This window comes from Aotus nancymaae, unplaced genomic scaffold (assembly GCF_030222135.1).
Source record: "Aotus nancymaae isolate 86718 unplaced genomic scaffold, 86718_ANA_hifiasm-v0.15.2.pri h1tg000122l, whole genome shotgun sequence".
NCBI lineage: Eukaryota > Metazoa > Chordata > Mammalia > Primates > Aotidae > Aotus > Aotus nancymaae.
Window position 1 is genome coordinate 1,541,510 of NW_026988537.1, and position 22,949 is coordinate 1,564,458.

General features: G+C 39.2%; 1 protein-coding gene across 12 annotated transcripts in view; it reads left to right on the forward strand.

Annotated features, from left to right (window-relative positions):
- CCDC18 (coiled-coil domain containing 18) overlaps positions 1 to 22,949 on the forward strand; it is a 139,726-nt gene that overhangs the window by 46,931 nt on the left and 69,846 nt on the right. For all 12 annotated transcript variants that reach the window (XR_010340662.1, XR_010340663.1, XR_010340664.1 and 9 more), the window contains 3 exons: positions 15,009 to 15,143; positions 15,299 to 15,376; positions 17,993 to 18,109. Coding sequence is in view for 9 of the 12 variants with exons in the window: in XM_064371145.1 (XP_064227215.1) it covers positions 15,009 to 15,143; positions 15,299 to 15,376; positions 17,993 to 18,109 (330 nt within the window). In the remaining 3 variants the exon portion in view is untranslated. The remainder of the gene's footprint in view (positions 1 to 15,008; positions 15,144 to 15,298; positions 15,377 to 17,992; positions 18,110 to 22,949) is intronic.

Sequence of the window (22,949 nt, forward strand, 5' to 3'; positions counted from 1 at the left end):
TTCTTAGTGTCTACAGAGTAAAGGGGGAGGTAAGGGGCCTATATTCTTAGTGTCTACAGAGTAAAGGGGGAGGTAAGGGGCCTATATTCTTAGTGTCTACAGAGTAAAGGGGGAGGTAAAGGGCCTATATTCTTAGTGTCTACAGAGTAAAGGGGGAGGTAAGGCGCCTATATTCTTAGTGTCTACAGAGTAAAGGGAGAGGTAAAGGGCCTATATTCTTAGTGTCTACATAGTAAAAGGGGAGGTAAAGGGCCTATATTCTTAGTGTCTACAGAGTAAAGGGGGAGGTAAGGGGCCTATATTCTTAGTGTCTACAGAGTAAAGGGGGAGGTAAGGGGCCTATATTCTTAGTGTCTACAGAGTAAAGGGGGAGGTAAGAGACCTATATTCTTAGTGTCTACAGAGTAAAGGGAGAGGTAAAGGGCCTATATTCTTAGTGTCTACAGAGTAAAGGGGGAGGTAAGGGGCCTATATTCTTGGTGTCTACAGAGTAAAGGGGGAGGTAAGGGGCCTATATTCTTGGTGTCTACAGAGTAAAGGGGGAGGTAAGGGGCCTATATTCTTGGTGTCTACAGAGTAAAGGGGGAGGTAAGGGGCCTATATTCTTAGTGTCTACAGAGTAAAGGGGGAGGTAAGGGGCCTATATTCTTAGTGTCTGCAGAGTAAAGGGGGAGGTAAGGGGCCTATATTCTTAGTGTCTACAGAGTAAAGGGGGAGGTAAAGGGCCTATATTCTTAGTGTCTCCAGAGTAAAGGGGTGGGTAAGGGGCCTATATTCTTAGTGTCTACAGAGTAAAGGGGGAGGTAAAGGGCCTATATTCTTAGTGTCTACAGAGTAAAAGGGGAGGTAAACGGCCTATATTCTTAGTGTCTACAGAGTAAAGGGGGAGGTAAGGGGCCTATATTCTTAGTGTCTACAGAGTAAAGGAGGAGGTAAGGGGCCTATATTCTTAGTGTCTACAGAGTAAAGGGAGAGGTAAAGGGCCTATATTCTTAGTGTCTACAGAGTAAAAGGGGAGGTAAACGGCCTATATTCTTAGTGTCTACAGAGTAAAGGGGGAGGTAAGGGGCCTATATTCTTAGTGTCTACAGAGTAAAGGGGGAGGTAAAGGGCCTATATTCTTAGTGTCTACAGAGTAAAGGGGTGGGTAAGGGGCCTATATTCTTAGTGTCTACAGAGGAAAGGGGGAGGTAAAGGGCCTATATTCTTAGTGTCTACAGAGTAAAGGAGGAGGTAAGGGGCCTATATTCTTAGTGTCTACAGAGTAAAGGGAGAGGTAAAGGGCCTATATTCTTAGTGTCTACAGAGTAAAAGGGGAGGTAAACGGCCTATATTCTTAGTGTCTACAGAGTAAAGGGGGAGGTAAAGGGCCTATATTCTTAGTGTCTACAGAGTAAAGGAGGAGGTAAGGGGCCTATATTCTTAGTGTCTACAGAGTAAAGGGAGAGGTAAAGGGCCTATATTCTTAGTGTCTACAGAGTAAAGGGGGAGGTAAGGGGCCTATATTCTTAGTGTCTACAGAGTAAAAGGGGAGGTAAACGGCCTATATTCTTAGTGTCTACAGAGTAAAGGGGGAGGTAAGGGGACTATATTCTTAGTGTCTACAGAGTAAAGGGGGAGATAAGGGGCCTATATTCTTGGTGTCTACAGAGTAAAGGGGGAGGTAAGGGGCCTATATTCTTAGTGTCTACAGAGTAAAGGGGGAGGTAAGGGGCCTATATTCTTAGTGTCTACAGAGTAAAGGGGGAGGTAAGGGAACTATATTCTTAGTGTCTACAGAGTAAAGGGGGAGGTAAGGGAACTATATTCTTAGTGTCTACAGAGTAAAGGGGGAGGTAAGGGCCTATATTCTTAGTGTCTACAGAGTAAAGGGGGAGGTAAGGGGCCTATATTCTTAGTGTCTACAGAGTAAAGGGGGAGGTAAGGGGCCTATATTCTTGGTGTCTACAGAGTAAAGGGGGAGGTAAGGGGCCTATATTCTTGGTGTCTACAGAGTAAAGGGGGAGGTAAGGGGCCTATATTCTTAGTGTCTTCAGAGTAAAGGGGGAGGTAAGGGGCCTATATTCTTAGTGTCTACAGAGTAAAGGGGGAGGTAAGGGGCCCATATTCTTAGTGTCTACAGAGTAAAGGGGGAGGTAAGGGGCCCATATTCTTAGTGTCTACAGAGTAAGGGGGAGGTAAGGGGCCCATATTCTTAGTGTCTACAGAGTAAAGGGGGAGGTAAAGGGCCCATATTCTTAGTGTCTACAGAGTAAAGGGGGAGGTAAGGGGCCTATATTCTTAGTGTCTACAGAGTAAAGGGGGAGGTAAGGGGCCTATATTCTTAGTGTCTACAGAGTAAAGGGGGAGGTAAGGGGCCTATATTCTTAGTGTCTACAGAGTAAAGGGGGAGGTAAGGGGCCTATATTCTTAGTGTCTACAGAGTAAAGGGGGAGGTAAGGGGCCTATATTCTTAGTGTCTACAGAGTAAAGGGGGAGGTAAAGGGCCTATATTCTTAGTGTCTACAGAGTAAAGGGGGAGGTAAGGGGCCTATATTCTTAGTGTCTACAGAGTAAAGGGGAAGGTAAGGGGCCTATATTCTTAGTGTCTACAGAGTAAAGGGGGAGGTAAGGGGCCTATATTCTTAGTGTCTACAGAGTAAAGGGGGAGGTAAGGGGCCTATATTCTTAGTGTCTACAGAGTAAAGGGGGAGGTAAGGGGCCTATATTCTTAGTGTCTACAGAGTAAAGGGGGAGGTAAAGGGCCTATATTCTTAGTGTCTACAGAGTAAAGTGGGAGGTAAGGGGCCTATATTCTTAGTGTCTACAGAGTAAAGGGGAAGTAACGGGCCTATATTCTTAGTGTCTACAGAGTAAAGGGAGGGGTAAGGGGCCTATATTCTTAGTGTCTACAGAGTAAAGGGGGAGGTAAGAGGCCTATATTCTTAGTGTCTACAGAGTAAAGGGGGAGGTAAGGGGCCTATATTCTTAGTGTCTACAGAGTAAAGGGGGAGATAAACGGCCTATATTCTTAGTGTCTACAAAGTAAAGGGGGAGGTAAGGGGCCTATATTCTTAGTGTCTACAGAGTAAAGGGAGGGGTAAGGGGCCTATATTCTTAGTGTCTACAGAGTAAAGGGGTGGGTAAGGGGCCTATATTCTTAGTGTCTACAGAGTAAAGGGGGAGGTAAGGGGCCTATATTCTTAGTGTCTACAGAGTAAAGGGAGGGGTAAGGGGCCTATATTCTTAGTGTCTACAGAGTAAAGGGAGGGTAAGGGGCCTATATTCTTAGTGTCTACAGAGTAAAGGGGGAGGTAAAGGGCCTATATTCTTAGTGTCTACAGAGTAAAGGGAGGGTAAGGGGCCTATATTCTTAGTGTCTACAGAGTAAAGGGGGAGGTAAAGGGCCTATATTCTTAGTGTCTACAGAGTAAAGGGAGGGTAAGGGGCCTATATTCTTAGTGTCTACAGAGTAAAGGGGGAGGTAAGGGGCCTATATTCTTAATGTCTACAGAGTAAAGGGGGAGGTAAAGGGCCTATATTCTTAGTGTCTACAGAGTAAAGGGAGGGGTAAGGGGCCTATATTCTTAGTGTCTGCAGAGTAAAGGGGGAGATAAAGGGCCTATATTCTTAGTGTCTACAGAGTAAAGGGAGGGGTAAGGGGCCTATATTCTTAGTGTCTACAGAATAAAGGGGGAGGTAAAGGCCTATATTCTTAGTGTCTACAGAGTAAAGGGAGGGTAAGGGGCCTATATTCTTAGTGTCTACAGAGTAAAGGGGGAGGTAAGGGGCCTATATTCTTAGTGTCTACAGAGTAAAGCGGGGGGTAAGGGGCCTATATTCTTAGTGTCTACAGAGTAAAGGGGGAGGTAAAGGGCCTATATTCTTAGTGTCTACAGAGTAAAGGGGGAGATAAGGGGCCTATATTCTTAGTGTCTACAGAGTAAAGGGGGAGGTAAAGGGCCTATATTCTTAGTGTCTACAGAGTAAAGGGGGAGGTAAGGGGCCTATATTCTTAGTGTCTACAGAGTAAAGGGGGAGGTAAGGGGCCTATATTCTTAGTGTCTACAGAGTAAAGGGGGAGGTAAAGGGCCTATATTCTTAGTGTCTACAGAGTAAAGGGGGAGGTAAGGGGCCTATATTCTTAGTGTCTACAGAGTAAAGGGAGAGGTAAAGGGCCTATATTCTTAGTGTCTACAGAGTAAAAGGGGAGGTAAACGGCCTATATTCTTAGTGTCTACAGAGTAAAGGGGGAGGTAAGGGGCCTATATTCTTAGTGTCTACAGAGTAAAGGGGGAGGTAAGGGGCCTATATTCTTAGTGTCTACAGAGTAAAGGGGGAGGTAAGGGGCCTATATTCTTAGTGTCTACAGAGTAAAGGGAGAGGTAAAGGGCCTATATTCTTAGTGTCTACAGAGTAAAAGGGGAGGTAAAGGGCCTATATTCTTAGTGTCTACAGAGTAAAGGGGGAGGTAAGGGGCCTATATTCTTAGTGTCTACAGAGTAAAGGGGGAGGTAAGGGGCCTATATTCTTAGTGTCTGCAGAGTAAAGGGGGAGGTAAGGGGCCTATATTCTTAGTGTCTGCAGAGTAAAGGGGGAGGTAAGGGGCCTATATTCTTAGTGTCTATAGAGTAAAGGGGGAGGTAAGGGGCCTATATTCTTAGTGTCTACAGAGTAAAGGGGGAGGTAAGGGGCCTATATTCTTAGTGTTTACAGAGTAAAGGGGGAGGTAAGGGGCCTATATTCTTAGTGTCTACAGAGTAAAGGGGGAGGTAAGGGGCCTATATTCTTAGTGTCTACAGAGTAAAGCAGGGGGTAAGGGGCCTATATTCTTAGTGTCTACAGAGTAAAGGGGGAGGTAAGGGGCCTAAATTCTTAGTGTCTACAGAGTAAAGGGGGAGGTAAAGGGCCTATATTCTTAGTGTCTACAGAGTAAAGGGGTGGGTAAGGGGCCTATATTCTTAGTGTCTGCAGAGTAAAGGGGGAGGTAAAGGGCCTATATTCTTAGTGTCTACAGAGTAAAGGGGGAGGTAAGGGGCCTATATTCTTAGTGTCTACAGAGTAAAGGGAGAGGTAAAGGGCCTATATTCTTAGTGTCTACAGAGTAAAAGGGGAGGTAAACGGCCTATATTCTTAGTGTCTACAGAGTGAAGGGGGAGGTAAGGGGCCTATATTCTTAGTGTCTACAGAGTAAAGGGGGAGGTAAGGGGCCTATATTCTTAGTGTCTACAGAGTAAAGGGGGAGGTAAGGGGCCTAAATTCTTAGTGTCTACAGAGTAAAGGGGGAGGTAAAGGGCCTATATTCTTAGTGTCTACAGAGTAAAGGGGTGGGTAAGGGGCCTATATTCTTAGTGTCTGCAGAGTAAAGGGGGAGGTAAAGGGCCTATATTCTTAGTGTCTACAGAGTAAAGGGGGAGGTAAGGGGCCTATATTCTTAGTGTCTACAGAGTAAAGGGAGAGGTAAAGGGCCTATATTCTTAGTGTCTACAGAGTAAAAGGGGAGGTAAACGGCCTATATTCTTAGTGTCTACAGAGTAAAGGGGGAGGTAAGGGGCCTATATTCTTAGTGTCTACAGAGTAAAGGGAGAGGTAAAGGGCCTATATTCTTAGTGTCTACAGAGTAAAAGGGGAGGTAAACGGCCTATATTCTTAGTGTCTACAGAGTAAAGGGGGAGGTAAGGGGCCTATATTCTTAGTGTCTACAGAGTAAAGGGGGAGGTAAGGGGCCTATATTCCTGGTGTCTACAGAGTAAAGGGGGAGGTAAGGGGCCTATATTCTTGGGGTCTACAGAGTAAAGGGGGAGGTAAAGGGCCTATATTCTTAGTGTCTACAGAGTAAAGGGGGAGGTAAGGGGCCTATATTCTTAGTGTCTACAGAGTAAAGGGGGAGGTAAGGGGCCTATATTCTTAGTGTCTACAGAGTAAAGGGGGAGGTAAGCGGCCTATATTCTTAGTGTCTACAGAGTAAAAGGGGAGGTAAACGGCCTATATTCTTAGTGTCTACAGAGTAAAGGGGGAGGTAAGGGGCCTATATTCTTAGTGTCTACAGAGTAAAGGGGGAGGTAAGGGAACTATATTCTTAGTGTCTACAGAGTAAAGGGGGAGGTAAGGGGCCTATATTCTTAGTGTCTACAGAGTAAAGGGGGAGGTAAAGGGTCTATATTCTTAGTGTCTACAGAGTAAAGGGGGAGGTAAGGGGCCTATATTCTTAGTGTCTACAGAGTAAAGGGAGAGGTAAAGGGCCTATATTCTTAGTGTCTACAGAGTAAAAGGGGAGGTAAAGGGCCTATATTCTTAGTGTCTACAGAGTAAAGGGGGAGGTAAGGGGCCTATATTCTTGGTGTCTACAGAGTAAAGGGGGAGGTAAGGGGCCTATATTCTTGGTGTCTACAGAGTAAAGGGGGAGGTAAGGGGCCTATATTCTTGGTGTCTACAGAGTAAAGGGGGAGGTAAGGGGCCTATATTCTTGGTGTCTACAGAGTAAAGGGGGAGGTAAGGGGCCTATATTCTTAGTGTCTGCAGAGTAAAGGGGGAGGTAAGGGGCCTATATTCTTAGTGTCTACAGAGTAAAGGGGGAGGTAAAGGGCCTATATTCTTAGTGTCTACAGAGTAAAGGGGTGGGTAAGGGGCCTATATTCTTAGTGTCTAAAGAGTAAAGGGGGAGGTAAAGGGCCTATATTCTTAGTGTCTACAGAGTAAAGGAGGCGGTAAGGGGCCTATATTCTTAGTGTCTACAGAGTAAAGGGAGAGGTAAAGGGCCTATATTCTTAGTGTCTACAGAGTAAAAGGGGAGGTAAACGGCCTATATTCTTAGTGTCTACAGAGTAAAGGGGGAGGTAAGGGGCCTATATTCTTAGTGTCTACAGAGAAAAGGGGGAGGTAAGGGAACTATATTCTTAGTGTCTACAGAGTAAAGGGGGAGGTAAAGGGCCTATATTCTTAGTGTCTACAGAGTAAAGGGGGAGGTAAGGGGCCTATATTCTTAGGGTCTACAGAGTAAAGGGGGAGGTAAGGGGCCTATATTCTTAGTGTCTACAGAGTAAAAGGGGAGGTAAACGGCCTATATTCTTAGTGTCTACAGAGTAAAGGGGGAGGTAAGGGGCCTATATTCTTAGTGTCTACAGAGTAAAGGGGGAGGTAAGGGGCCTATATTCTTAGTGTCTACAGAGTAAAGGGGGAGGTAAGGGGCCTATATTCTTAGTGTCTACAGAGTAAAGGGAGAGGTAAAGGGCCTATATTCTTAGTGTCTACAGAGTAAAAGGGGAGGTAAGGGGCCTATATTCTTGGTGTCTACAGAGTAAAGGGGGAGGTAAGGGGCCTATATTCTTAGTGTCTACAGAGTAAAGGGGGAGGTAAGGGGCCTATATTCTTAGTGTCTACAGAGTAAAGGAGGAGGTAAAGGGCCTATATTCTTAGTGTCTACAGAGTAATGGGAGGGTAAGGGGCCTATATTCTTAGTGTCTACAGAGTAAAGGGGGAGGTAAAGGGCCTATATTCTTAGTGTCTACAGAGTAAAGGGGGATGTAAGGGGCCTATATTCTTAGTGTCTACAGAGTAAAGGGGGAGGTAAGGGGCCTATATTCTTAGTGTCTACAGAGTAAAGGGGGAGGTAAAGGGCCTATATTCTTAGTGTCTACAGAGTAAAGGGAGGGGTAAGGGGCCTATATTCTTAGTGTCTGCAGAGTAAAGGGGGAGATAAAGGGCCTATATTCTTAGTGTCTACAGAGTAAAGGGAGGGGTAAGGGGCCTATATTCTTAGTGTCTACAGAATAAAGGGGGAGGTAAAGGGCCTATATTCTTAGTGTCTACAGTGTAAAGGGAGGGTAAGGGGCCTATATTCTTAGTGTCTACAGAGTAAAGGGGGAGGTAAGGGGCCTATATTCTTAGTGTCTACAGAGTAAAGCGGGGGGTAAGGGGCCTATATTCTTAGTGTCTACAGAGTAAAGGGGGAGGTAAAGGGCCTATATTCTTAGTGTCTACAGAGTAAAGGGGGAGATAAGGGGCCTATATTCTTAGTGTCTACAGAGTAAAGGGGGAGGTAAAGGGCCTATATTCTTAGTGTCTACAGAGTAAAGGGGGAGGTAAGGGGCCTATATTCTTAGTGTCTACAGAGTAAAGGGAGAGGTAAAGGGCCTATATTCTTAGTGTCTACAGAGTAAAAGGGGAGGTAAAGGGCCTATATTCTTAGTGTCTACAGAGTAAAGGGGGAGGTAAGGGGCCTATATTCTTAGTGTCTACAGAGTAAAGGGGGAGATAAGGGGCCTATATTCTTAGTGTCTACAGAGTAAAGGGGGAGGTAAAGGGCCTATATTCTTAGTGTCTACAGAGTAAAGGGGGAGGTAAGGGGCCTATATTCTTAGTGTCTACAGAGTAAAGGGGGAGGTAAGGGGCCTATATTCTTAGTGTCTACAGAGTTAAAGGGGAGGTAAAGGGCCTATATTCTTAGTGTCTACAGAGTAAAGGGAGAGGTAAAGGGCCTATATTCTTAGTGTCTACAGAGTTAAGGGGGAGGTTAGGGGCCTATATTCTTGGTGTCTACAGAGTAAAGGGGGAGGTAAGGGGCCTATATTGTTAGTGTCTACAGAGTAAAGGGGGAGGTAAGGGGCCTATATTCTTAGTGTCTACAGAGTAAAGGGGGAGGTAAAGGGCCTATATTCATAGTGTCTACAGAGTAAAGGGAGAGGTAAAGGGCCTATATTCTTAGTGTCTGCAGAGTAAAGGGGGAGGTAAGGGGCCTATATTCTTGGTGTCTACAGAGTAAAGGGGTGGGTAAGGGGCCTATATTCTTAGTGTCTACAGAGTAAAGGGGGAGGTAAAGGGCCTATATTCTTAGTGTCTGCAGAGTAAAGGGGGAGGTAAGGGGCCTATATTCTTAGTGTCTACACAGTAAAGGGAGAGGTAAAGGGCCTATATTCTTAGTGTCTACAGAGTAAAAGGGGAGGTAAAGGGCCTATATTCTTAGTGTCTACAGAGTAAAGGGAGAGGTAAAGGGCCTATATTCTTAGTGTCTACAGAGTAAAGGGGGAGGTTAGGGACCTATATTCTTGGTGTCTACAGTGTAAAGGGGGAGGTAAGGGGCCTATATTCTTAGTGTCTACAGAGTAAAGGGGGAGGTAAGGGGCCTATATTCTTAGTGTCTACAGAGTAAAGGGGGAGGTAAGGGGCCTATATTCTTAGTGTCTACAGAGTAAAGGGGGAGGTAAGGGGCCTATATTCTTAGTGTCTACAGAGTAAAGGGGGAGGTAAGGGGCCTATATTCTTAGTGTCTACAGAGTAAAGGAGGAGGTAAAGGGCCTATATTCTTAGTGTCTACAGAGTAAAGGGGTGGGTAAGGGGCCTATATTCTTAGTGTCTACAGAGTAAAGGGGGAGGTAAAGGGCCTATATTCTTAGTGTCTACAGAGTAAAGGGGGAGGTAAGGGGCCTATATTCTTGGTGTCTACAGAGTAAAGGGGTGGGTAAGGGGCCTATATTCTTAGTGTCTACAGAGTGAAGGGGGAGGTAAAGGGCCTATATTCTTAGTGTCTACATTTTGGTTTTTTTTCTTCAGCTTTTAACTTAAGGGGTACATGTGCGGGTTTGTTACATAGGTAAACGTGTGCCGTGGTGTTTTGCTGCACAGGTCATGCATCCCATCACTTAGGTATTGAGCCTAGCATCCATTAGCTGTTCTTCCTGATGCACCCCCTCTCTCATCCCACTCCCTGATAGGCCTCAGTGTGTGTTGTTCCTCCCATGTGTTCATATGTTCTCATCATTCATCTCCCACTTATAAGTGAGAACCTGTGGTATTTGGTTTTCCGTTCCTGTGTTAGTTTACTGAGGATCGTGGCTTCTAGCTCCATCTGTGTCACTGTAAAGGATATGATCTCATTCCTTTTTGTGGCTACATAGTACTCCATAGTATGTATGTACCACATTTTATTTATCCAGCCTACCATTGATGGGCATTTAGGTTGATTCCATATCTTTGCTATTGTGAATAGTGCTGCACGGAACATACACATGCATGTATCTTTATAATAGAATGATTTACATTCCTTTGAGTATATACCCAGTTATGGGATTGCTGGGTCAAATTGTATTTCTGCCTCTAGGTCTTTGAGGAAACACCACACTGTCTTCCACAATGGTTGAACGAATTTACACTTCCATCAGCAGTGGTAAAAATGTTGCTTTTCTCTGTAACCTCTCCATCGTCTGTTGTTTTTTGAGACGTTATCTCAATGTGGTTTCAATTTGCATTTCTTGAATGATCAGCGATGTTGAGCTTTTTTTTTTTTTGTATGTTTGTTGTCCACATGTATGTCTTCTTTAGAGAAGTGTCTGTACTTATTGTTTGCTCACTTTTCAGTGGGGTTGTTTGTTTTTTTCTTGTGAATTTAAGTTCATTGTAAACTCTTGATTTAGTTCTGTTTATGTGATGAATCACATTTATTGATTTGTGTATGTTGAACCAACCTTGCATCCTGAGGATGAAGTCAACTTGATTGTGGTGGATAAGCTTTTTGATGTGCCGCTAGATTTGGTTTGCCAGTATTTTATTGAAGATTTTTGCATTGACGTTCATCAAGGATACTGGCCTGAAGTTTTCTCTTTTTGTTGTATCTCTGCCAGGTTTTGGTATCAGGATGATGCTGGCGTCATAGAACTAGTTAGGGAGGAATCCCACCTTTTCAATTTTTTGGAATGGTTTCAGTAGAAATGATACCAACTCTTCTTTGTACCTCTCGTAGAGTTCAGCTGTCATTGGTCTGGTCTTGGGCTTTTTTTTGGTTGGTAGGCTATTTATAACTGCCTTTATTTTAGAACTCATTATTGGTCTATTCAGAGATTAAATTTCTTCATGGTTCAGTCTTGGGAGGGTGTCTGTGTCCAGGAATTTATCCATTTATTTTAGATTTTCTAGTTTATGTTCATAGAGGTGTTTATAAGTATCCTCTGGTGGTTGTTTGTATTTCTATGGAGTCAGTGGTGATATCCCCCTTATTTCTGATTGTGTGTGTTTGATTCTTCTCTCTTTTCTTCTTTATTAGTCAAGCTAGTGGTCTGTTTTCTTAATTTTTTCAAAAAAAAAAAAGCTTCTGGATTCATTGAGTTTTTATTGTAGGATTTTTCATGTCTCTGTCTCCTTCAGTTAATCTCTGATCTTGATTATTTCTTGTCTTTTGCTAGCTTTGGGGTTTGTTTGCTCTTGGTTCTCTAGTCAACCCAACTGCAGAAATGGCAGCTACCCCTCCCCCAGGCAACTCGGTCTCAGGTAGACTCCAGCTCTCTGCCATTGGCTTGGGTCTTACCTTGTGAGATGCCAGTGGAAGTGGGGCCCACAGAATGACACTGCTTGGCTCCCTGGATTCAGCCCCCTTCCAAGGGATATGTATGGATGGATTTCCCACCTTAGCAGGGATCCCAGGACTGGAGTATATAAAACTCCTGGGTTTTATATAGAGGTTAGGGGCACACACAAAGTGTGTGCCAGAGTGGCTGGCTGGTCTGCTGAGACTCCACACAGCACTATATATCAGACCCAAGGCCCTGATGGCATGGGCTCACAGAGGATCTCCTGGTCCGTGATTTGAAAAGAACTGTGGAAGAAGCATGTTTTCCCCAGCAAGGTTCCATAGTCACTCACCACTTCCCTTGACTTAATTTGTCAGATGTCATTAGTATCAAAAATTCCCAGATTAAAGGCCAGGTACCCATCATTTTTCAGTTACACAAGTCCCCTCCCCTCCACTCCCCTCCCCTCTTTTCAAGAGAGTCTCACTCTGTCGCCCAGGCTGGAGTGCAATGGTGTGATCTCAACTCACTACAACTTCTGCCTCCCAAGTTAAAATTATTCTCCTGTCTCAGCCTCTGGAGTAGCTGGGACTACAGGTGTGTGCCACTACACCTGGCTATTTTTTTGTATTTTTATTAGAGATGGGGTTTCATCATATTGACCAGGCTGGTCTCAAACTCCTGACCTCATGATCCACCCACCTCGGCCTCCCAAAATGCTGGGATTACAGGCCTGAGCCACCTCTCCCAGCCATGGATAGTCTTTCAACCAGTGGTGCTGGAACAGTTTGGCATCCATATGCAGAAAGATGGATTCTCAATGTAAACCTTATATGAAAATTAACTCAAAATGGGTCTCTGGTTTCAGTATAAAAATTTTTAAATTCTGAAACTGTTAGACAAAAATGGAGAAAATCTCCATGATCTTAGAGTTCTCAGATACGACACCAAAAACACTAAAAGGAAAAAAATAGATAAACTGGAATTCATCAATATTCAAAACTTTTGTTCTGTGAAAGACACTGTTAACAGAATGAAAAGACAAGCTAGAGTGTGAGAAAATATTTGAGAATCACATATCCAACAATTTATTACACGGTATATATAACCCTCAAAATATATCAATAAGGAAACAACTCAGTTTTTTAAATGGGCAAAAGATTTAAACAGATACTTCACCAAAAATGATATATGAATAGGAAATAAGCATGTGAAAATATGATAAACATGCATGGTCATTTGGGAAATGCAATTTGGAAGCACAATGAAATACCACTACATTCCTCTTAGAACACTGAGACAGAGACTAGGAATAGCAAAGGTTGGCCAGGATGCAAATCAATTGGAATTCTCATAAACTGCTAGAAATGCAAAATGGTACAACTACTCTAGAAAACAATTTGATGTTTTCTTATAAAGTTAAACATACACTTAGCATATGGCCCATTAATTCCAGATATTTATTCTAGAGAGATGAAACTTAGTTTACACTAAAACTCATATGCAAATGTTTGTAGTAGCATTTCTCATAATTGCCAATAACTGGAAACAACCCAGTGTTCTTCAATTGGTGAATAGATAAACAAACTATGGTACCTTTGTACAATGGAATACTGCTCAGTAATAACAAGAAATTTGTTGATACAGGCAAAAATATGGGTGAATCTCCAAGGTATGCCAAGTGAAAGAAAGCCAGTTTCAAAATGTTATATACTGTATAGCTCTCCATTTTTATACCATCCATCTACTGTTCATTTCTGTGACATTCTGAAAAAGTTAAAAGCCATCATTTGGAGAGCAGAAGAAAAAGAAAAAACATGTACTGTATATAAATTAATTTTTTAAAAACCCTGCAACCTAGAATTATTGTTAAAATCCTGGTATATATCTTCCAGTTTCCCACTATCTTTGCAGTTTTATATGTATATAGTACACATATATCCACAAACACACTTAAACATAATTTTTAGTAGCTGATTTTCACAGATGGTTATCATTTGAGTTACTCCTGTTTTTCAGAATAATGACTAAATTTTTGTAAATTTTATAAAAGTATTTTTTCATATTTTAGATTATTTTATGATAGACTCTCAAAAGTGATATTACTGATTTATAAGATAAAAAATTTTTTTCAACTGAGTTTTTTCCTGATGAATTCTATCAGGATTAATGAGAGTGGCAGAAATTCTAGGAAGATATTATATTTGAAATGTCAAATATTGAAGACCTGCAGAGAATTGGCAAGATGTGTCTATCAAAGGACCTCCCTGATAATTGATGAGTCAGATCCTATGAAAATCTATAGTTATAACATAATTTAATCTTTTTTACTAATAAAATTTCTTTTAATGTAGTCATGTCTTTGGAGAAATTTCTGAAGTTACTAAACAGTCTTTTAAATGATTTTTTTCTATTGGACTTTATCTCCATACCTTAAATTTTTTTCCTTTGTTTAATAGAACTCAGAATTCCAAAATTCCTTTTTTTTCCTTATGTTGGAAAGGTTAACTTGCAAATGTCCCTTTTTCTAGAATATCTTAAGTTGCTTTAAAGGCCTCTAATTTTTGGTGTGTTGTTTGATTGTTTTCAGAGTTCCTTTCTTTTAATATATATAAATATTTTTTGAGACAGAGTCTTGCACTGTCACCCAGGCTAGAGTGCAGTGGCACTATTACGGCTCACTACAGCCTCAACCTCCCAAGCCAGGCAATCCTCCTGCCTCAGCTTCCCAAGTAGTTGGGACTACAGGCACATGCCGCCATACCTAGCTAATTTTTGTAGCAACAGGGTTTTGCTGTGTTGCCCAGGCTAGTGTCACATTCCTGTGCTGAAGTGATCCACCTGCCTCAGCTTCCCAAAGTATTAAGATTACAGGCATGAGCCTGCACCCTGCCTATTTTAATATTTTTTAGTTAACCCTGTTGCTGTCATATTCTTATTATATGGGAGTATGTATGTGTGATATAGATCAAAAGATGAAACATTAATTTTATACTTCTGTTTATATAATATATACATACATACTCAGTAATTTCCTATTTTGTCTTCACAAACTTTTTGACAGTGTCAACACCAACTATTGGTGAAGTTGTGAGGAATGAGAATTCTTTTATTTCTAATGGGGCACTTTGAAGAAAAATACCTAATGAAGTTGGAAATGTACATATCCTACAACTAGGAAGTCTACTTCTAGGTAGTCTGTTTTAGAGAAATTCTTACACATGTACATAAAGAGACATATATAAAGGATATTATTATAGCATTATTGTAATGGTATATAGTTGTAATATCTAACTGTTCCTGAGTAGAAGAGTAGACACTTTAGTTTATTTTTACAATAGGATGATGTACTTACATTAAAGTAAATGAACTAGATCCACATATATCAACATGGATGAATGTCTATAACAATACTGACTGGAAAAAGCAGATTGCCAAAACTTGGAGGTGTTGATATCTATGTAAAACTTCAAGATGGAAAACTACATATTGTTCAAGAATATTTTGTAAAAGCACACAAAACATGTATGAGGATGCTACAGACTAATTTCAGCATAGCATGGGTGAGGGAGGAAAGGGAGAAGAGATAGGCATGTGATTTCATTTCTTCCTTAAAAAGAGAGAAGCTGAAGACAATTTGGCAAAATACAAAAATTACATAATTTCAGTTGTAGTTTCACATGTATTTAATATTTAAAATGTTTCAAAATTTTAAAATATTTAATATGAAAATTCTGTTTTCATGTTTAGCTTGAAGCTCAACTAGAGAAAAAGGACCAACAATTTAAAGAACAAGAAAAGACCATGTCCATGTTGCAACAAGATATAATATGCAAACAGCATCATCTTGAATCACTAGATAGACTGTTGACGGAAAGCAAAGTGGTAAAATCATCCTTATAAATGTGCTATTTAGAAGTTGACTAATATTTTATGTTTCTATAACTTGCCTTTAAATCTAATCACATCAGTTAACAGTCTGTTACTAATGCTAATAATTTGCATACTTACATTTTTCTTACTGATCTGTATGTTGTCAGGAAATGGAAAAGGAAAATATGAAGAAAGATGAAGCTTTAAAAGCGTTACAGAATCAAGTATCTGAAGAAACGATCAAGGCTAGTATGCTAATATTTTAATTTATTTTTCTTTATTTCCTTTTTTTTTTTTAACAGACAGAATCTCTTCATTTGCCTAGGCTGGAGTGTAGTAGCATGACAGTAGCTCACTGCAGCCTTGAACTCCTGAGCTCAAGTAATCCTCCCACATCAGCCTCCTGAGTAGCTAGGACAGGCATGCTCCAACATGCCTGGTTAATTATTTTTTTCTTTTTGGAGACATTCTTGTGATGTTTATCTGTATGAGATTCAGACTTTCAAACTCTGTTCAAATAAGAAATTCAGCATAGTAGTGGATGATTTGGGTTTTTATTAATTGTTTATTAGCTATAATTGATTAATTTCTAATTTATTTTTAAAAATTTCAGGCCCACAAAATATTGAAAGAATAGTGTACTCCTCACCTAGATTCACTCTCTGTTAAATTCTAGGTATACTTTATCTCTCTCTACACATACACATGCATGCATGCTTATGGGTATACCTACGAACCTACTTCCTTTTTCCCAAACCACCTGAGAGAAGGTTACTGATGTCATAATGCTTTACCCCTTTAATGCTTAGTATGATTCTCCTATGAACAGAAAATTTCTCCTATGTGGCCACACCACCACTACACTACAGAGAAAGTCAACATTAATTCAGTAATATCATTCAACACTGTCCATACTATGATTTCCCTAGCTACTTAAAAATGTCCTTTATAGCCTTGCTATTCAAAGCATGGTCTGTGAACTAGCAGCGTCAGCATCACCTAGAAGCTTATCACATTTGCACAATATCTAGCCATACCCCAGAACTGGGACTAAAGTGAACCAAATAAGATGACACAAAAGTTAAGGAGATACTCAAGATGATATACCTTATGTAAGGTGATAACTGCCAGATCTCATTATTTTAAGGGCATATATTTTCATTGATAATTAGCAAACAAACTTTGGGTTGAGTCTTTGAGGCCATGCGAATGTCCTGTCCCTCAATAACCTTATAATAAATGGTTTTAATATCTAAATGATGAATCTTGCTTGAATGAGTTATTACACGTTAACTATCAGGTAGTGATATTCTGACTGAATCATAGATTTTTATTTATTTTTCTCTCTGTGTCAAGGATGATACAAGTCCCAATGCCTATTCTCTTTCATAAAAAAAGAGAATTTATAAGTATTTATAATTTTCACAAAACAAATGTTAATTAAAAATTATTACTCAGGCAAGAGTTTATTAACAAAGACAGCCATTCAGAGTTACAGATATTTTAGCTGTTATTGGTTTCATACACAGACTAAAAGGGTGTTCAAAAACTGTGTCTCTTACAAGATTTCCTTCTTAGAAATAAGAGTGGCAAAGATAATTTCAGGATGTAGAATAGAATCTGCAAGAGGGAATGCTTTTCTTTTTTTCATCTGCTAAGAAATCTAAGATTTCTTTCACTTTTTCAAGACTGCCTACTAGAACATTATTAGCATTAAAAGGAAAAACACCATTGAGAAGCTCAGATTTACAATAAAGAAAATGAGGAGCAAGACAAGAATCTTATTAATAGATGGGATGTGGAGCATGTATGCAATATGTGGGCCATGAACTAAAAGTACCGAATTTGAGTTGCTCTTTGGTATTAAGGTAGTAAAGCAGTGGCAACTATATAAACACTCGTACCAAGTTAAATTGCTGCCTTTCTGAAAATATTTTCACAGTTTCAAAGCAAAGAAGGTTTCACTCCTTTTTTCCTAGCTGACAACAAGTTCTGTTAGTAACTTCAGCATTTAAAAATATTCTAACTTAAGGCCAGTCACTGTGGCTCATGCCTGTAATTCCAGCACTTTGGGAAGCCAAGGCGGGTGGATAGGATTTCAAGACCAGCCTGGCCAACATGGCAAAACCCAGTCGCTACTAAAAATACAAAAATCAGCCAGGTGTGGTGGTACATACCTGTAATCCCAGCTACTCAGGAGACTGAGGCAGGAGAATCACTTGAACCTGGGAGGTGGAGGTTGGAGTGAACCAGGATCACACCACTGTACTCCAGCATGGGTGACAGAGCAAGACTTTGTCTCCAAGAAAAAAGAATTCTCACGTAAGCATCATTAACAGTATGCTAGTTTGTACTCACTTTCCTATTTTTCCTATTCAAGGAGGCTTAAGAAGTCAGCTTAAATAGTACTCCCTTTTAAAGAAAAGGTTTTAGAGTGTTTGGCCTGCAGGTTCTTGACAGTTGGTCCCAGTTTGTCTTGTCTGTTGTAGCTCCCAAATAACCGTTTCCTACAAATTCATCTTCTTATACCCTAAGCTCTTGCCAACTTCTCCTCATTCCCTTTTACAGGGCCTTGTTTCTGAGCATACTCCCTGTTCTAGGAATCCCTTCTCAACTTGTCCAACTTCTGTTTATTCTTCAGGATTATATCCCCTGGTTTTTTCTTTGGTTTCCTCATTTGCAATGAAGAATTAGTTTTCTCAGTAAATATCTTCTATAATGGCATTTTATATTTTAAATAGGACTGTATATTCACTCTTTGAAGCCATGAGGTAACATTAGGAGATAATGTACTCAATGTAAAATATTGAGTAAATTGGTTGGTTTTTTTTGTTGTTGTTGTTGCTTTTTTTCCTGCTTAGGTTAGACAACTAGATTCAGCATTGGAAATTTGTAAGGAAGAACTTGTCTTGCATTTGAATCAATTGGAAGGAAATAAGGAAAAGTTTGAAAAACAGTTAAAGAAGAAATCTGAAGAGGTAAATTAACATTTACTTTATATATAGCATATATTTCAAGTGATTTCTTTTTCTTAAGAAGCATGAGACCTAGGACAAATATGTGTGTGTGTGTATATATATATAAAGAAAACAAAAATATATATATATATTTGTTTTCTTTCTTTTGAGACATAGTCTCCCTCTGTCGCCCAGGCTGAGGGGAAGTGTCACAATCTTGGCTCACTTGAACCTCTCTGCCTCCTGAGTTCAAGTAATTCTCGTGCCTCAGCCTCCTGTGTAGCTAGGACTACAGGTGTGCACTACCATGACTAACTAATTTTTGCATTTTTAGTAGAGATGAGATTTCATTTTGTTGGCCAGGCTGGCCTTGAACTCCTGGCCTCAAGTGATCCACCCACCTGGGCCTCCCAAAGTGCTGGGATTACAGGTGTGAGCCACTGTGCCTGGCCAAAAGTGTATCTTTTATGTATCTGATATAAAAAAGTATTTCCAATAAAATATAAATTCCAATTTTATTTTCTTTAAGGAGCAAACTTTATTTCAGTGCAAAATAAGATATACCTTAAAATTCTAATTTTTTTATTTATTTTTAGGGAATCAGAAGAATAAATTATTAATATTATAGTCATTCCAATATAAAATTACATAACACCTCAAACATTGTTTTAGATTTAGAGGTTTAAATTCTTCAAGAATTTTTTATTTCGTTTTTGTTCTTTCTAGTTATCTGTAGGATTGAGAATTAACTTTAGAATTTCAACTTTTTTTGAGATAAGTTTCTCAAATACTGGATTGAAAACTTTTCTTGAACATCTAATCATCTCTATATGCTCAATTTGTAGCACTTTGGTTAGGCACTCACTAAACATTTGCTCAAATGGATAATTGTAATGAAGAATTTATTTATTTCTTTGTTAGAATTTATGATGTGTGTATTTTAAGCTTAAAATTTATTTTTAGAAATGGTTCCCAATGAATCTTAATCAAGGTTGACTTTTGGCCACTTGTTGCTCACTCCTGTAAGCCCAGCACTTTGGGAGGCCAAAGTGGGTGGATTACTTGATGCTGGGATTTCAAGACCAGTTTGCGCAACATGGCACAACCAACCCCACCTCTACAAAAAAATAAAAACATTAGCTAGGTGTGGTGGTGCTTGCTCGTGGTCCCAGCTACTCAGGAAGCTGAGGTGGGAGGATCACTTGAGTCTAGGAGGTTGAGGCTGCAGTGAGCCATGATTGCACCACTGCACTCCAGCCTGGGCAACACAGTGAGACCCTATCTCAAAAAATAAATAAATAAATATCAAGGTTGACTTGAATATATCAGAAAGGTCCAATGAGAAAAACAGAAGCCCTTATATCTTTTAAATAGAGTGAATTTATACAGAGAATTAGATACACAGGTGATGAAAGGGTAGAGAAGCCAAACAGTATACCACAGCGACTCAGAGATTATTATTAGCCAGGAACTGCTACCATTTTTAAGGTTAGAGGAACATCAGGAAAAGACGATGTGATCATAGTCTAGAAGCAGGGCTGCCTATCTGGAGCTGGGGCCAAAGAAAAAGGGTCTTTCTAATAGGACCTGGGGCAATAGAGGAGGAGCACTGCAGCTACTGACCATTCCTATTGGCCAAACCTATTTGTAATCTAGAGGACAAAGGAGGCCAAAAAACGCAGTTTCCTGCAATACACAGAGCAGAGCAGGGGAAAGGTACGGGTAGATCTAAGAGTAAATATGTAGTTGACCAGCACTCCAGGCTTAGGTGACCAAGTAATTATATAGTCTTAGAAGTTAAAAAAAACTTCAGATTTTATACAGTCATGTCTTCTTCCCTCCACCTTCCCTTACGAAGGTTTTTATAGCACCTTTGACAGGCATATATTTTTCTACTCCAATATATAGAAACTAAATCATCTAAACTGTATGTACTTCGATTTTTTAAAATAGGAATGTCAGTTTTTTTACTATGATCTTCTTTAAAGTAGTGTACAAAATACATTATTTTGGCATTTACTCTACTGCCCATGCTCACATTCCACTTCAGAGTAAATAGACTTGGCAGAGATGGGATCTACCTAGAGGTAGGCAACATTTGTAATAGGTGAATTTGTTGAGCTTTAGACTTTGCATTCATAGAAACATCAGAGACTTTGGTGAATAACAGATATTTACACACACAATAAATAGAACAATTCTTTTTTTTTTGAGATAGGATCTTGCTTCGTTGCCCAGGCTGAAGTGCAGTAGTGCGATCTTGGCTCACTGCAGCCTCAGCCTCCCAGGTTCAAGCAATTCTTGTGCCTCAGCCTTTCCAGCAGCTAGGATTACAGGCATGTGCCACCATGCCTGGCTCATTTAGAACGATTTTTAAAACAGCTGGAAATATATATCTAGGCTCAAATTGAATTAGAAACCAGAAGCAGTAATCAGGTATATTTGTTCGGACTAGGGAGTAAGTAATTTAAAAAGATTTGCAAGCTCATTTATTGCCGCTCAATCATTAGCTCAACTGCACATGCATTGGTTTCCTTACTTAAAAGGTCATATGTCACATGTTCATGTGTATTGATAAAAAACATGAAGAAGAATCCAAATACTACTTACTGTTGACTTATTTGCCTTTACAGCAAATTATGTCTTACAGAGAAAATTCTTTCTAATGTTGGTTAATATAATTAACACCTTGTAACAGCAGAGTTGTGAAGTTTTCATTATATATAGTTATATTTTAGAAACTCATTTGATTAATAGTGCATCCATTCTGTTAATAATAGGTGATATTATAAAGATATTTTTATCTTTTAAATCAGGGAATATGCCTCAATCATATAACTCGCTGAATAATTAAGTGACCCTATGGCATATTGGTAGTAATTTAGCCAGTTGCAAAAACTACATGTTGATTACCTGTTGCAAAAAGTTAATATATATTCCTCTGAGCTTTTGCCTCAGCCACATACTCTTTTCCAGATGCTTAAATAAATATGTTTATGATGAAAATAATACTTTGGGATTCTGAATTTTTGAAAGATATTTAATTTCATATTAAAATGTTTTTAACAATGCTTTTAAAATGATAAAGTCATATGTTCATGCAAAATTACATTGTTAACATGATAAAAGGAAGTAGATACAAAGTAGATGTGAGTAAGCCGTGTTTTCTGCATACAGAATTTATTCAATAAAATCAGTTATTTCATTGATGAATATCTTCATTTAAATGGATGGACTTAGATTTTGAGAAGCTGACATCATATATTTCTGCATTATATTTTACTTTTAAGCAACAATTCTGCATTATATTTTACTTTTAAGCAACAATTAAGCAACAATTATCTAGTGATACTAGATAAAGTTAAGTGTAAGGTAGATTTTATCTAAATTCTACTTTCTTATTTACTCCAATTATAAAATAGTAAGTACTCTGGGAATATAATAATACATTAGTAGAGAATATAATGTAAAAACAATTTGTTCTATATTTACTTTTAAACTAAAGCCAACTGGAAGTTAAAGGACAGTGCAATGAAATGTCAGTATAAGTTTCATAGATATAGGTTATATTTTGTAAATATTTGTGATAACTAATATTAGATATTTCAATATATGTAATTGAAATTTTGTCAGTGACTAGATTACTGAAATAAAATTTTGTTGTTATTGTGTGGTAAGGCTTTGTGTTTTGGTTAGATCTTATTTTTTTCTTGTGTTTTGTCTTATTTTAATGTCCTGTTCATTTTTTTTCTCTGAATAGGTGAGTATGAGACAGGATGTTCCAATAAAGAAAAAAATAGTTTTTAAACCTATCTTGCAGGCAAGTCAGTTCTATATAAAATAAACCACTGCAGAAGTGTGATCTGCAGGTTTTTTCAGGAGCTAAGAGAGAAAACAGAACAGGTGATACTGATACATATTTACACTAAATTATTTTCATACTGACAGAATTAAGCAAAACAGATTTGCATGAAAAGGGATTATAATAACAGGATTAGAGATCAGTTAGTTGCCTGTTATATCCAGGGTTACTTCAAGTTTACATCATCCTCATATAATGAAGAAATCTGAAATCTAGGAGCTTCTCATCATGAGCAAAGAATATTTGGCTCTGAAAGCCTTGATGTTCATCTGCTGGATAGTTAGAAAAAAAAAAAAGCAAACCATGATTCTCTTCCATTATTTACTATAATGAGTTTAAAATTTCTTTTGGAATGGTAATTATTGGAAAGATTCTTTGCTTTAAAGGAATGGCTTTATTTTCCTTCATTTAAAAAATTTATTACATAAGCAACAACAAGAAAACTTAAAGAACATTTACCTACAGCCCATTCTCTAATACTTCAGTTTTCATTTTTCTATTTACGTTTATATTTTTCAAAATTATATTAATGAAATGTGATTTTTTAACTTTATAAATTTTTATATGTTAACTGTTTTTAATTATTTAAATGATTGCATCATTTTTAATCACATTGACAATCATCACTTATTAAATCTTCCATTCACTGTGGTAGATGAAGAATTATAAAATATATTTTAAATCGTGTTTTATTGTTGATACTATTTTAAAAATAACTTCTGCTGGCATATTTACTAGAGGACATCAACACAGGCTGCTCTCCACAGGTATAATGATGTACTTTTTTTTTTTTTTTTGAGACAGAGTTTTACTCTTGTTGCCCAGGCTTGAGTGCCATGGCACAATCTCAGCTCACTGCAACCTCTGCCTCTCAGATTCAAGTAATTCTCCAGTCTCAGCCTCCTGAGTAGCTGGGATGACAGGCATATGCCATCATGCCTGGCTAATTTTGTATTTTAGTAGAGACAGGGTTTCTTCATGTTTGTCAGGCTGGTCTCA